Source organism: Rosa rugosa, chromosome 4 (genome assembly GCF_958449725.1).
Source record: "Rosa rugosa chromosome 4, drRosRugo1.1, whole genome shotgun sequence".
Lineage (NCBI taxonomy): Eukaryota > Viridiplantae > Streptophyta > Magnoliopsida > Rosales > Rosaceae > Rosa > Rosa rugosa.
The window spans coordinates 35665840-35682113 of record NC_084823.1 but is presented as its reverse complement, the minus strand read 5'-3'; the positions used below and the strand labels follow the sequence as shown (position 1 = coordinate 35682113).

At 36.8% G+C, this 16274-nt stretch overlaps 2 protein-coding genes across 2 annotated transcripts; both read left to right on the top strand.

Annotated features, from left to right (window-relative positions):
* Positions 1-1734: 1734 nt before the first annotated feature.
* LOC133706878 (E3 ubiquitin-protein ligase COP1) lies at positions 1735-9495 on the top strand. Its single transcript, XM_062132426.1, has 17 exons — positions 1735-2021; positions 2105-2183; positions 3003-3125; positions 3411-3809; positions 3890-3967; positions 4054-4209; positions 4307-4624; positions 4988-5142; positions 5248-5313; positions 5632-5710; positions 6755-6910; positions 7049-7147; positions 7762-7866; positions 8375-8554; positions 8785-8895; positions 8974-9238; positions 9281-9495. The coding sequence occupies exons 4-16, from the start codon at positions 3495-3497 to the stop codon at positions 9142-9144; spliced, it is 1989 nt and encodes a 662-aa protein (XP_061988410.1). The 5' UTR covers positions 1735-2021; positions 2105-2183; positions 3003-3125; positions 3411-3494; the 3' UTR covers positions 9145-9238; positions 9281-9495.
* Positions 9496-9956: 461 nt separating this feature from the next.
* On the top strand, positions 9957-15919 carry LOC133706877 (uncharacterized). The gene is made up of 7 exons (XM_062132425.1): positions 9957-10622; positions 11317-11391; positions 11476-11992; positions 13439-13824; positions 14863-15089; positions 15188-15359; positions 15516-15919. Exons 1-7 carry the CDS (start codon positions 10017-10019, stop codon positions 15642-15644), a joined length of 2112 nt encoding a protein of 703 aa, XP_061988409.1. The 5' UTR covers positions 9957-10016; the 3' UTR covers positions 15645-15919.
* The last annotated feature ends 355 nt before the right edge of the window (positions 15920-16274 follow it).

The following is a 16274-nucleotide window of genomic DNA, read 5'->3' as shown; positions in this document are numbered from 1 at the left end:
AAAGCTACTGTCAATGAACAAAAAACTACTTCAAACGAAGAAAAAAAGTAATTGTCGAATAACCAAAAAGTCACTATTGACGAACCGAAAAGCTAATGTCAATTTTCAGAAAATTTATCGTCATTCGTTAGAAAAGTCACTACCATATTTAAAAAGTTATTGTCACCTAACTGATAGTATTTTTTTTGAAGAATGACAGTAGATTTTCAATTAATTGACAATAACTTTCCGGTTCATTGATAGTAGCTCTTTTGTTTGTTGGTAGTAACTTTTTAATTGATAACAATAGTTGTTTGGATGCAGTAGCATTTTCACAAATAATGAAAAATAAAAATGCGGTGATATTTACATAAATATTGATATTTCTCATATTTGGTGGTTTTATGAGGGATAAAAACATATGATGGCTTACATGATAGGCAAAAAATCACTAATAGTCACTGAGTTTTGACCTATTCAATACTTAATTCACTGACATTTCAAAAATATCACTTAACTCACTCACATTTAACATTATCTTACACCTAACTCACTGTCGTTAAATTTTCCGTTATAGGCCGTTAAAATTGAGGGTATATTTGTCAAAACACTTAAAAATACATTTTCAACTTAAAAAAAATTCTAAATTTATTAGATATTTTTTAAAATTTTTTGTATTTCTGAAATTTCTAATAAAAAAGGATTTTTTAAATTGAAATATAATTTGAAAAAAATATTTGTCATTTGTCTTTAGAAAAAAAAATTCAAGTTAGAAATGCATTTTTTTAGTGTTTAGACAAATATACCCTCAATTTAAAGGGCTTTTAATGGTAGTATTAACGACAATGAGTTAAGTGAAAGACGAATATAAATGATATTGTTGAAAATACAGTGAGTTAAGTGTTGAATGAGTTATAACTCAGTGATCATTTGTGATATTTTTCCTAAATGATAATATAAGTTTTTTTTTATATTTATTATTATTTTTAAATAGTGCTTCTCTTCATACGTCCAAAAATGGTATTTAGATCTCTTCTATCAATATTTCACATGAAACATCCAATTTTGCCCTTTTTTGACCTCCCTTCTCTTCTTACACCTCGATCTACATCACTCACCCTCCACTTCCACATCGTACCTCTTGATTCTCTTACAAGCCCGATCATTTCCAAGTAGTATCACCTTCCGCACCATGTCATTGCCCTCCGTTGTCAACTCCCAACATATTCATTCAAGGCACTTCTGTAAATTCTATAAAAATTTTGTATACATGACTGCATCACTCTCAAATTATATTATTCATGCAAAAAAACACGAACCGGGTTGTAAATCATGCAAGGAGAAAATCTTATTCTTGGTTAAACAAATCAATTTGTGTTTGGAGCACCACATCGTAATTAAAAAGCATGCAAGATATGCCTTCATTATTCTAGAGCCCGTGACTTCTCAATAAGCTCTAAAACCAAGTGAGGAAGATTCCAATTGGTGGTTATAAACCCTTCGTTTATGCCATGGCCCCAACAGTCTCAGAATATGAAGTCCAGAGAGGACGCAGTTGGAATAAATTATTCAAAAATCATAGGAGGTATTTTTTAGGAATGAATAGAATTCCCTAAACATAAATTAAAAAAGAAGAAGATAATAATAATAAAAAAAAAGTGGGTGTTCACTGTTCACCAATCACACGTGCACGAAGTGAAATGAAAGCAAAGCCAGCCTGAAAATCACAACCACAATTTTAGACCCTGTGCAAATTCGGCGGTTTGTCCCTCACCCACCAGTGAAGCAACAGGTGGGGCTCATCATCCAGTACAAAACCGCCAACGACTCGTCGTTCAATTCGGTTGTGGCCCTCCTCGGCTCCTCCTCCACCTCCTCCTCTACTCCTCATCTCAGTTTCTTCAGACCACAATCACACACCCACCAAAACAGAAAGAACCCAATTCCCAATCTTCCTTCTTTGGCTCTGTTTCTCATTTCTCTCTCAATTTCAGACCACCCATGGTGTTGCCTAGTCAACAATTCCAGGACTTTCCATAAAAGTAACTATCTTTTCATCTTTCTCTCCATATCTGTTAATGGGTTCTGAGGATTTGACTGATTTGAGTAGTGTTTATGTTCTCAGTTGTGGAAGAAAGCAACCCATTAAAGCAAACAACAAGGCCTTGGAGCTCAGCTCACAGCTGCCCTCCTAATTCCTAGAGGTACTTTTCCTCCTACTATGTCCTATCCTTTCCAATTTTGATTTTGCAACATCACATGCTTGCATTTGTAGAATTGGGTATTTTGAATGTGTTCTTATTAGCAAACTGGGATGGTTTACTTGGTGTGAGGGAGAATTGTGGACTTATTGCTAGTTTTTGGAATTAGATGAATCTGATGGTCATGAGTCCTAGTGTTCTTACCTTTTAAGAGTTAATGTAGACAGTAGTTTACAAGTTTTAGTCCCTTGCTTTTGTCTTTGGAAGTCTGGTTCGTTGGTGTTACTGTTCAGTTTGTATTCGTGGTGCCGAATCAAATTTAAATGTATATGAATATATGATTGGATTAAGACACAAAGAGGAGCTCTTTCTTTTAGACTATGGTCTAAGGGGCACCTAATATGCCCTTATTCCTCTCACAGTTGATAGGATCTCATGAGAAATGACTGGTTTCAAAGCCATTATGGAACTGGACAAAATTTTTATTATATTTATGTTTATTTCCTGTTGCATATATGTCGTCCTTTGTCAACTCTTATTGTATTTCACCTAGTTTATTTTAGAGTAGGAATGTTTTCCCTGTTTTACCCTCTGAATTCTAATACAAACACTACCTCCTAGAGAAAATAAGACATGCAGGAGTGGTTTCAACAGTCAGCAAAGGTTCAAAACTGTATGGGAAGATAGGCATAGGGAGCAGCGTTAAGCTTAGCTTAAATATAATTTAAGTAGTGCTAAACGACTTCTCAGAAGTATTTAATTGAGAATATTTGAAAGGCTAAAACCAATACCTTTTTGTTGAAGTTCCATTGTCCATGACAGGGGATGGAATACCAAAGCCCTGTTCATCAAAAGATGCATGGGAAAGATGCGTGGTAGATAGATTAAGTGAAGACTGCAAACTCCTTGCACCCTTTCTGGTCCTCAACACATCTTATACACTTGGTAGTTTTTTGCTCTTTCTGTACACCTTTAGTTGCTTGATAATAAGAAAATGATTCCCACAAGAACTTGTACTGAATATAAGAAGTTGTTATTAATTGAATGTAAATTATGTTTGATTTGTGTGTTCTGTTACTGGTGTTATGTCTCATTCTCAATAGGCTTTGTTGTCATATCTCACACTCTTTTAATTTTGATTTGGATTTTCATTCTAGTGAAATATTATTGCTTTTGTCAATGTCTGATATATTTGTTCTCTCTCTCTCTCTCTCTCTCTCTCAATTATAGATGACTACATCTGGATGTGCATCAATGAGGTTTGGTTTCTAGTAAATCAATTGGGCTCAATCGGAAAGAGGGTACATACAAAGAATGGAGGAGTGTTCAACTGGGGCTCTAGTCCCGGCAGTGAAAGTGGAACCAATTCTATCAAGCATCGGGGGTTCGGTGGATCCATGCAGCAGTGACTTGGGTCGTCTGATGGAGGAGAAAGGAATGTCAGAGGTGGACAAGGATTTGCTGTGTCCAATTTGCATGCAGATTGTAAAGGACGCATTCCTCACAGCGTGCGGCCATAGCTTCTGCTATATGTGCATCATCACCCACCTTAGCAACAAGAGTGACTGCCCTTGCTGTGCCCAATCTCTCAGCAAAAACCAACTATTCCCCAATTTCTTACTGGACAAGGTAGCCTATCAATTTCCCACTGTAAATATGAATATGATTACTTGGAACTGCTGCTTACTGTTTCACCACATATATTGTAGCTTCTGAAGAAGACTTCAGCTCAACAGATTTCAAAAAGCGCATCCCCTGTGGAACATTTTCGTCAGGCATTGCAGCAGGTGAATCTGACTGTCTGAATCAAGTAACCAATTTCTAAACTGTGGTTTGTGTGTTGTATTTTGATTGTGGTACTTTGCTTTGATAGGGCTGTGAAGTGTCCATCAAGGAGCTAGACACCCTATTGGCACTCCTTGCAGAGAAGAAGAGGAAAATGGAACAAGAAGAAGCCGAGAGAAATATGCAAATATTGCTTGACTTCTTGAATTGCCTAAGGAAGCAGAAAGTTCAAGAGCTTAATGAGGTTTATTCGTGTTTCTCACTGTGTTATGCCCTGAAGATAAATATTTCTGATTGAACTGAATTATCACCCTGCATATCATTTTTTTTTCCTATTGTAGGTACAGTCCCATCTTCAATTTCTCAAAGAGGACGTAAGTGTAGTTGAGAGACGCAGAATGGACTTGTACCGTGCCAGGGATAGGTACTCTGTGAGGCAGCGGATGCTTGGAGGGGATGATTCTGTCAATGGTGCAAGAAATTCAAGGCCTTCCTCTATAGACAACAACACCAGTGCTCTCAGAGTACGAGGAGGAACGTCCTCTTGGAATATTCAGGGACGAGGACTGCAGAGAAATGATGCTTTAAGTGCATCAGACTCCCAGTATGTGAATCAATCAGGACTTGCTGTTGCCAGGAAAAAGCGGGTCCATGCATTGGTAAGTGAAAGTCATTTCATATGCATTGCGCAAAGTGTCTGTTTTAATCCTATGTTAAACCTACTCTAATCCAAAACCTAAACTTTTATTTCCTCCTCTACTCTACCAAACTTAAAGATACCTTTCTATCAACTTGGCATCAAATTGGAATTTTTATTGTAACTAGGTTTTGGATAGGGCTATCCAAAACCTAACTAGGAATTTTTATTGTCTGGACTTTTGTTGAGTTTTACGATAGTATCTATTCCTACTTGTTTCAAATTCTTTTCGTTATAAAAAAAAAAAAAAGGTTTGAAGGTAAGTCAGATCCTCATTTGTTTTCATCGTTCTCTTGATTTATTCTCATTCCAACTATGGCTGCAGTTCGATGAGCTACAAGAGTGTTACCTGCAAAAGCGACGTCAGATGAACCAACCATATTCCCAGCTAGAACGGGACAGAACTGTAATACCCAGAGAAGGTTATAGTACAGGTCTTGCCGATTTTCAGTCAGTGCTTACTACGTTAACGCGCTACAGGTATGATCATCTGATATCACATTTCTTCACTCAAATATACTATGCGAATTGACTATATCACCATGTTTCATCTGCATTTTAATTTGTTATATTCTTATTAAACAGTCGAATGAGGGTCATTGCTGAACTTAGGCATGAGGATCTATTTCACTCGGCCAATATAGTATCAAGGTATCATATTATATTGCATATCCTGTATAATTTTTCAGAATTGAATATTTTGATACATCATAAATGATTTCTATACTGGAGAAACATTGCAAGTGATACTAATTATTCTGATGAATTCCTTTCATCAGAGACCTTGAAAATAGTACCAAATAGGCCTCACTTTTTCTCATATATCTTAAATTGTTGTTACCGTCTCTAACAGTCATACATTCAGTTGTACAGTTGTTGTTGTTTTTATATATGCTAAGACTTGAGCATCTGCTCATTTATCTGCTTATTTCGTCGTGAACCTCATAGAATTGCCAACTTATCTTGCAGCATCGAATTTGACCGTGATTATGAGTTGTTCGCCACTGCTGGAGTTTCAAAGTGCATAAAAGTTTTTGACTTTTCCTCGGTATGATCTTGATTTGAAGGTGTTTTACATTTACTTTCAATAATAATGGTTTTCTATTAGAAAATGGATGCATTCATTATAGTGTACGATGCATTCATTGTAGTGTACTACTGAAAGAGAGGGTAGAGAGATTATGCTATGTAGGTACTGTGAGGGGATTCGAATCCCAGTGGCTCAGACCACATGGTAGTAAACCATGGGCCTGATGATCATTCCTGCTAACCATGCGTTGGTGGGCATCAAGTATCTTCTGCGTTTAAAGGATTATTATCTTGATGCAATCTCTTATGATTGGAATTGTGTTTTGGCTTAAGGATTATTACTTCAACCACACACTATATGGGGTTTGACCATTCCTACTAACCCCTTGGTGGGCATTTGTATCTTCTGAGTTTAATTGGTTATTCTTTCCATGCAGTCTCATGATTGGATTGTTGTGGTTTAGCAACTTTAGCCTCTGTTAAATTGTTTTGCTTTAGGTAGCTCATAGCTGCGGTTCTCTAGTTCTTGCCGGGGGACTTCTTGTCCAGTTGTCCATTGTATTGTTTGTATCCTACCAAAACAAACAAAAAAACTTAGTATACTCACCTTATAACCGGACCTGCAATATGTTTTATGTCCTTGAACACATCCAAATGTACTTCAAAATTACTTGAGGTGGCATCAAGGTACTAGTGAAATGAGATCAGTTTTTTCCCCGTTCTGTACTTTTAAGTTTAGTAAACTTAAAGCACTGAAGCCATGAAATATTGCAGGGATTGACACAAATCTGTATGTACTTTGCCAGTCTGAATAATTAACCTATGAGATGGTTCATATAACCGCGAACTTAATATGGCATGGCTAGATTGTAGATCCAGCTATGTGCTGTACTGTTGCTGCATGTGGGGACATGTTTATTGACTACTTAAGTTTTGCGGCCTTTGAGTACACAAGATTTGATATAGTTGGGTTAATCTATCTAACACAGGCCTTGTTTGTTGTCCACTGTTTTTTGGGCATTTATTAATTTGTTCATGATGATTTAATGATATTAATTTCCAGGTTGTGAATGATCCAGCTGATATGCACACTGCTGTTGTTGAGATGCCTACACGATCAAAGCTAAGTTGCTTGAGCTGGAACAAGTTTACTAAAAACCATATAGCTAGTACTGATTATGAGGGAATAGTAACTGTCTGGGACGTAGATACTCGGCAGGTAATGATTAAAATCACCATGGTTTTTAATTGGGTGGTGATACTTATGTATTCTTATTATTACGATCTGGTTTCTCCTCAAATAAAATATTCTCTCACCTTCTAGTTTTGTTGAACATGCCTAAACTTTTTTTGGCAGAGTGTCATGGAATATGAAGAGCATGAAAAACGTGCTTGGAGTGTTGATTTTTCATGCACAGAACCCTCGATGCTTGTATCCGGTAGTGATGATTGTAAGGTACTTTCAAAATCGTGATATTCTTCAGCTCACTCTTGCATTTACCCTTAGGCGATCTAAAATGTAGTATACATTCAGTTTCAAGTTGTGCACAGTTTATTTATAGATGAGTAATTGGGTAGTTATGAGAAAAACCTAAAGGGTAAGATGCGACAATCAACTACTTGCAATTAGCACTGATTCTTATTGTGAATAAGTGATATGATTAAACATTGTAACAGTTATTTTGTGTGCTTATTTAATAGCCTGTTTTAGGCTAACAAACTGTCTGGTGGGATGCTTGTATCTGGTAAATGAACTGTATCCATGTCTAGAGGATAATTTGCTGTGTTACGTGCACAGGAGCAATAGTTCAATTGGCATATTTTAGCAAGAGCAATACAAAAAGTTTCCTGTTTTGATAAGATTAATGAACTGGGGAGCAATATTATATGTGTTCTTATATACTTTTGAGGTTTTATTAGCCCTTGTGATCACAGTTTACCAACTGCCGATCTGTTTGAGTGGATTGTTTCGATACCTCATGGTTCCTTCTCTTTTTAGCTTTATGACTTTCAAGGAATGGATCATTATAAACTAACTATGCTGTACTCTATTCTCTGTACAATAAGCAGGTAAAGGTTTGGTGCACAAGGCAGGAAGCTAGTGTTCTTAACATTGACATGAAAGCAAACATATGTTGCGTGAAGTATAATCCTGGATCTAGCAACTGCATTGCGGTATTGTCCTTTTGTTCCCAGTATTGGAGAAAAGTTATGGAGTCAGTCTTCATTTGGACCTATTTGAACATAGTCTAGCACTCGATGATTTGAGTGGCACTGTTGCTTTCATCAGTTAATACAGAAGATATTATTCATTATGCCTGAGAAATTTTTTCTTATGGGTCGATACACCAGATTAACATGCCAATATATAGTCATGTGTGTGTGCGCATTACTATGGACTGTTTAGTTTTGTTCATGGACATTTCTGTTGACATTTGTCACCAGAGTTTAAAGTCACAGTACTTTGTTCTTATATTTTTAATTTTTCAAAAATCAAAAGGGGTTCCTTTACAACAATGTCAGCATGACCATTAGTGAGCTTGGGATGGAAATTATGCAATCTTGACCCATGCATAGAAGTCTAGAAGATGATTATTTTGAAATATGAATACTAATTTTCCGTTATATAATGTTTTCCGTCAAATGATGAAGCCTCAATCTTTTGCTCCTCTGCCCTTTTCAGGTTGGTTCGGCAGATCATCACATTCACTATTATGATTTAAGAAATGTGAGTCAACCACTGCATGTGTTTACTGGGCACAGGAAAGCAGTTTCCTATGTGAAATTCTTGTCAAACTATGAGCTTGCGTCTGCATCTACTGATAGCACGTTGCGGTTATGGAATGTGAAGGATAATATTCCAGTAAGTAATATGTTCATGTTATGTTAGTATAGATATTACACTTTCTATCAGCAAATTTTTTCCCCCTTTTTTAAGGGAAAGCGCGGGGTCAAGTTACTTCATGCTATATATATTAGCAATGTCAAAATCAAAAGAGAAAGTGTAGAAAAAATGGAACTGTTATTGCTATGCTATTAATATTTATTTTAAGGTGTAACTAAGTTGAATCTTCTGTCTGTGTATGGTCAAAGGTTCGTACTTTTAAAGGTCACACAAATGAGAAGAACTTCGTAGGTCTTACGGTAAACAGTGAATACATCGCATGTGGCAGTGAAACAAATGAAGTGTTCGTGTATCATAAGGTTAGTGACATTCAAATTAAGTCAACTCTACACTTGTTACCTTGTGATTAGCTAAAACTTTTGGGGTATGATTTGCAGGAAATTTCTAAACCTGTGACTTGGCACAGATTTGGGTCACCTGATATGGAAGACACCGAAGATGATGCAGGGTCTTACTTCATCAGTGCTGTATGTTGGAAGAGTGATAGCCCTACAATGCTAACTGCTAACAGTCAGGGAACCATTAAGGTCCTCGTTCTTGCAGCTTAAACTATTACATGAAAATAATAGAAGGATTGAAACAGCGGTTGCTGTTGCTATTGTTAAATATAAATCATAGTTGTTTGTATATATATATATATATATATATATATATATATATATATATATATATATATATATATATTATGGGGGGTAAAGTAAATGCTAGGTTTGACAGGCAAGTTTTGTGAAGATAGCTAAATGTAGGCCGATAAAAATGCTAGTAATCCAATGTAACTGAATGCAAAGTGTCGGTTACCTGGTGTATTCACCTTCACAACTGCGTAGCAGAATCGGAATTCACACAATCTAATGGTTCAGATTTAAGCGGATTGACCTAAATCTAGATCCGTTTAAACACAGTGAGTTCAGTGTCATTTTTTGAAATTTTGATATAGCAAGTTCATGATGAGGTTAGAAGGTCTAAAAACAAGAAAAGACTAACAAACGAACCGAGATCTTCTAGGTCTTTGAAACTTCATCAATATCATAACATTGTTAAACGCTGACATGACTCTTAAACAGCAGGCAACAAGAGAGTCAAGAGGATGCAAATCGACATGTGCAACCCAATAAGGATGGCAGAAGAGTCTATTTCAAACCAAAATATATATATATATATATATATATATATATATTGTTTGATTATATGCTTGATAGGTCATAGACTCGTATGCGACCTTCTAGAGACTCAGAGACTCGTATTGGACAATGATAGGGCCTTAATGAGATTTATTAAGATCTGTGGCCTCAATATACATGCTGACTTGTAATAGTGCGTAAAGTCAAAACAAACAAATAAGACAAAAGTTAATGTGTATTTATAACCTTAACCTTCGGTTTGGTCTGCGTGGTGTGCTGTTTGTTGCGTCTGTAGCAGCATGAACGACGGACGTAATAACCAGGCGGACGAGTCTCCGGTGAGAAAGACCAGAAGAGGACGCGGAGGAAGAGGAGGAGGAGGAGGAGTACGGGAACAACACCACCCTTCTCTCCAAATCGACGATGCATTAAAACTCAACGATCTTCAGTCACCTTTGACTTGTCAGCCTCAGACTCATGAACCCACCACCACTTCCACACCCAGAAACCACAGAAATCCGAGGTCGGCATCCAGGAATCGAGGTGCCCATGTATTCAAACCTCGGTTTGTCAAGAAATCTGAGTTGGGTTCTTCTTCTTCTTCGAATGGCCAACTGGGTTCTTCTTCTTCGAATGAGCAACAGCAAGTGGGTTCTTTGAATGATGAGGTGGGGTCTCTGAGTATTGGTGAAGGAGAAAGTGGGCAGCAAGCGAAACAAGAAGAAGAAAAACATGAAGAAAAGAGAGTTGTGGCTAGTGTAGAGAATGCTGCTGAGGTGTCTGAGTGTGGGAAAGGGGAGGATGATGATGCTGTGACAAGATTGGAAGAGCTGCAGCGCGGTGTCGAAGAGCCGGAGTTGTCAGAAGAGCAGCTGAGGATCAATGATCAAGCTCAGGAGGATGAGGTAATATTCATTCAATCAACTTCAAGTTTATAAAAAGTAGAGGCTGTTATATACATGCTTTAAAAGCTTAATTATTATGCTGTTTCTTTTGGATTTTAGGTTGTAGACTTACTAATGTTTAACTGTAACATGGAAAGGTATTGCTTTAGGAATTAGTATATTCAGAAGAAAGAAACGATCTTTTTGACATGATAGATTCATTGCATAGCTGATAAGTGACATGCGGTAAGTTACAGAAAGAAAGGTGTTGTGATGCTAGCTTGAGTTGATATGATAGTTTTTATATTTCAACTGGTGTGGCTTGAATTCTAAACAATCTTGGGAGTGGAGAGCTGCTATAATCGTTGCAAATCTAATCTTGTCTATTTATAATGACAAAGTTGTTTTTTTCTCTACTCGAGAACCCATGATATGGCTGTTGTTAATTCTTGCAAGCAGTTTACTTTATGAATGGGGGGATAAGTGAGGGATTAGCAGAAGTGACTATATTGATAGGTTGTAGTTTCTTGTATGAGAGGAATGAAATTATTTAGGGAGGGGGGACAAATAGATAGGAAAGGAATGGGACTCTGTTTTATATTTGTAAACCTTTGACTATGGTGATCAGAGGTAGGAGCATCATCAACATGCTCTTTTGTCTTTTAGTGAAGTCCTCTGCTTTCCAACCGTTTCTCATCCATTAAGTTTTTGACAGTTGCTTGCTATGGAGTCCATTTTCGGAGACAACGTTTTCATCCTTGAAAGACAACGAGGCCTTCGATGTTTTCAGGTTTGGAAATAGCAGGGCTTAGAGCTTCTTTTAACCATTAATGAGTGAAAGGATAAATGTAAATATCGACCTGTGTCAATGCAGATTCATATACACAATGAAGCTCCTGGTGAAATTGCTGTTTCTACTAAGTTGAATTCATCTAGTGACCTTAAGTCCACAAGTAGTAGTTCTGATGACTTCTCATACTCCTTCACAGTCCAGCATCTTCCACCAATTATGTTGACATGTGCGTTACCCAAATCATACCCAAGCCACCAACCACCTTATTTCACACTATCTGTTCAATGGTTGGATTCTGTTAAAATTTCCAATTTGTGTTCCATGCTGGACTCATTATGGATGGACCAACAAGGACAGGAGGTTATATACCAATGGGTGGAATGGCTACAAAGTTCTTCTCTTTCTCATCTTGGGTTTAATAAGGAAATAATGCTTGGTCCTTATGGTATTAGAGATGCTGGAGATAGACGTGCACTCACAGGAAGTGTATCCCCGGATGCAGATATTCCTTTTCTTCGAAGTTACAATAATGATAGACTCCATGAGAACTTCCGCAATAGTTTGCAGGAATGCTGCATCTGTTTTACTGAGTATGCAGGTAATGTCAACCTTTTCTTGACCCTGTTTCTTTTGAATTTATCATTTTAAACACCAGTGATCTGCCTTATCCTGTCTTAATTTTAACTTTTTATTTTATTTTATTTTCTTTTATCCACTTGGTTTAGTTAGACTAGTTTTTCTTCTGAGTTACTATACTGAATACACTCTGCACTAGACTGTCTTTTGATATGCTTAGGGGACCATAATTCTTTTTGGCAAAACTGAAGTTGGATAATATTTGTACAGAAGGCAAGAGACTGTCAGGGGGTTTCAGTCAAATAGTATCGGCAGTAAGCTCATTAGGTCAATAAGTTCATGAATCATGCGAGTCATTGTATCTTTGAGAAACACCTTGTCTGCTACTTTTGAAAGTACTCATACAAACAATAGCAACATCTGACAGAAATTTACAAAAAGGGGCAAAGCAAGGTGCTGCCAAGAGTATGGACTATCTAGTACACTCTAATGGTTTATATGCATTTTGGTGGTTGGCATGTTATGTTTGGAAGTTCTTCAGTCTCAGCTTGTTCACTGTTGATTAATTTGAGTAATGCATAGATTATTGTGAGCACGAGGGTGATGTAGGATGACATCCTAAGAACTCAATTATGTCTAGTTCAGCTTAGCAATATAGTCTATATTAACGGAAAAGCTTACCATACATTCGAGTAACTACTTCGGAACGGTTTATTTTTATATGGGCTAGCACATAGCATTATCATTATTAGAATGTAAAACTATTGTTGACCAACCTCTGATAGTTTAAGCCTTTAGAGCAGTAAAGCAATAAAATTGAACATGGTATCACAACCCAGTTTGATATCACAGTCATTCCACTTCTTTCTAATATTTGCCGCTATAATATCTCAATTAAGTTGTATTCCACATCTTGGGCCCTCTAGAGATTGATGAGGTCCACTTGTTTTCTCTTTTTTCCAACAGCTTGAGCTGCTTGAGCTCTTGGGAACATTGGTAACCGAATAAAATTTGACTGGAATGACTAGACTCACGAATCATGTATATACTTTTGACTCAATGTACTATGAAATAGGAAGTTTTTTTTCATTAACTATTGTGTCCTACTTGGTTTTATTTATTATTTTCTCTCTTACCTTGTGAAAGGTGTGGTGTTTACAGTTATATACATGCTCAGACGAAAGAAATTGCATCTCTTTGGAAGAAAACTCACATATTGTTTTTTGAAATGTAATATGATATCCTACCTCCCTGTTGCTCCCTTTTATCTTCATTGTGGAAATTCTCTTCTTCAGTTGGTTTTACGAAAACAGAAACTATCCTTTTTTGAGACGTGTACCTTTTTTTTTTCTATATGCTTTCTATACATCCATACCTCTGTGTGTAACTTTTAATCCATGTACTATGAGAAGTTATCCTCAATTAAAAATCTGTATCTTAATTTCCTCTACTTGATTTATCATTTTAGGCGCTGAGTTTGTCAGGCTGCCTTGCAAGCATTTCTTCTGTTGGAAATGCATGAAGACTTATTCTGACATGCATGTCAAGGAAGGTACCATCACCAAATTGAACTGTCCTGATGCAAAATGTCAGGGTATGATCCCGCCAGGTTTGCTAAAACGATTGCTTGGCGATGAAGAGTTTGAACGTTGGGAGTCCTTGATGTTAGAAAAAACACTCCAGTCAATGTCTGATATTGTGTCTTGTCCAAGATGTAAAACACCCTGCATAGAAGATGAAGATGATCATGCGCAATGCTCAAAGTGCTTCTTTAGCTTCTGTACACTTTGCTTGGAGCGGCGCCATGTGGGTGTTCAATGTATGACACCAGAAATGAAGCTCCGTATCCTCCAGGTGAAGTTATTCTTTTCACTTCAAATCATTTCATCTTAAACATGCCTATCATTTCATCAAAATAGGATTTTTACTTAATTCAACTTTCGTTAGGCAGAGATGACATCCTGTTGCAAAAAATCCCAATGTGAAAGATGATTGCAGCAAAGCTAGCTTTCTTTAGTTTATTTAGAAGCCCTCTTTTTTTTCTTTTTTTCTTCTTCTGCCTTTTGTAGTGTCTCTTTCCATTTACCGACACCACTGCATATAACTTTCTTGAGAAATAATAACCAAAGAAAAAGTATTTCTCTATTTTGATAAGGCATGTAGATCAGTCACATTAATTATAGTCAATAACTCTACTTTATAACAACTCCCTCATATACATTCTAATTTCCATAGCTAGCAAAAGGATAAAATCATGTATGGTTATACCATGTAACTCTTGGAAGTGTAGTTCTAACAAGGTTCGAAGCAGTTTATATTCCAGTATCTGTAACCCATTTTAGTACCTGATAAATGCAATCATGATTGTGGGCTCGTGTTTTGATAGAATTGTTAATTTCATTCGCCAACGGTTTATACCTCCATATGGTTCCATCTTTCTCTCCTAATCACATCATACCTAACAATATTCCCTCACTGTATTTGTCTAGTGGTAGCAAAATTCCAAAAGAATGCATATATGCAATCTCAAACTGTCTCTCACCTTCGATATTTTCTGCCAGGCCAAACTAGCGTCATTCAGATTTCTTAGATTCTATATACTTTCTCTGTCTTAACTTTACAACGTGAAGCTGTTTGCACCACTAAAACTCAGTTTCACTTGAAATGTAATACACACACTATTTTTTAATGTAAATGTTTAGTGGTACGCAGTGAGCACATCAACCTCCGTTGATTTTGCTAGGAATTTTCTCAGTTCTCTAGATGTAAAATGGTGTTATTAAAAGTTAATATTTATTGTTTTTTTTTTCCCCAGTTTTTCTCTTGTCTATTGGACACTTCATGTTTTTGCTCTCATACTTAAAATAAAAAACACACCAATTTGCTCTGCAGGAACGTCAAAACTTCAGTCAGTCAGGCGATGAGCAAAAGCGGAGAGAAAAAGAAATGATCAATGAGATCCTCAGTGTGAGAGAAATACTTAGCGATGCAAAGCAATGCCCGGCTTGCAACATGGCAATATCCCGAGTTGAAGGTTGCAACAAGATGGTGTGTGAAAATTGTGGGCAGTACTTCTGCTACAACTGTGGAAGCGGAATAACTGGATATGATCATTTCAGGTTTCTGCATTGATTCAATTATTTGAGCCTCTTCCTAACTTCCCATGCTTTATTTGTATCTGTATGGTGTAGAACTAATTAGCTTGTATTAATTGAAGGGATGGGCAATGTGAACTGTTCCCCCAAGAAACAATTCAGAACTGGCAGGCACAGATGAATTTTCGCCAGAATTTGGGTCAGATACATGCTCAACAGGTCGCTGAACTGGTTGCCCAGCAGGTAGCTGTACACGGACAATTATGTCCCAGTTGTGGTCAGTTTAATGCAAAGGTGAGTTAAGACTGGGCATGTCTCAGGACAGATAATGGGAATTTATTGGTTTTCTCTTCTTTTTTATTGACTAGTATGGTAAGCATCCTTCTCTTTTTTGAAGATATTTGCAATTGTGTCCATATGGCTGATATATTTTTGCTTTTTGTCCATCAGTTTAACAATAACAATCATATATCTTGCTGGGCATGCCAACACCACTTTTGCTACTTATGCAAAGAGACCGTGAGGCGAAGCTCTCAGCATTATGGACCGAAGGGTTGCAAACAACACACACCAGGATAGTAAAACACAGCTGCCATATTACTGAAAGCCACAACTCGATCATCCAAATCCTTCCATCCATATAGATCAAACCTCACTGTTACATGATCATAAGTTTATGCAGCAGAGTCGCTGGATTCGGATCACATGTATCCGGAATTATAGTTGCTCATCAGTATTGTAAAGTTTATATTTATTCTTTTTATTGGGAAATAAAAATGTATGGTGATGATGAGTGTAAAGTTTGGTTTCAAATAAAACGGCAGCTGAAGCTGGGGTTTGCCTTGCTTCAAATACATGTTGATGTGTTAACTTGCGCTAGCGAACTAGGACGTTATTTGACAACCTATATGAAAATTTAATTTCATCATCGAGTATTTAAGAAATTGACAATATCAGTGAGCACAGGATATGAAGGTTAATAGAAAAATTGTTCAAAAGATTGTTTGTCTGCAAAAGATTGTTCACATCGACTGAAACAAAAAACGAAAGTTATTGTTTCGTTCTTATTTCCTTTTATATGAATCACATTGTTTCGTAATCAGTGTAGTATGGTTTTCCATTGGAAATCACAGTTAACCGAACCAAAGTAACATATATTGAATGAGAAATTTGCGATTACTTGGAGGCATAAATTAAGCTTCCGAGCAA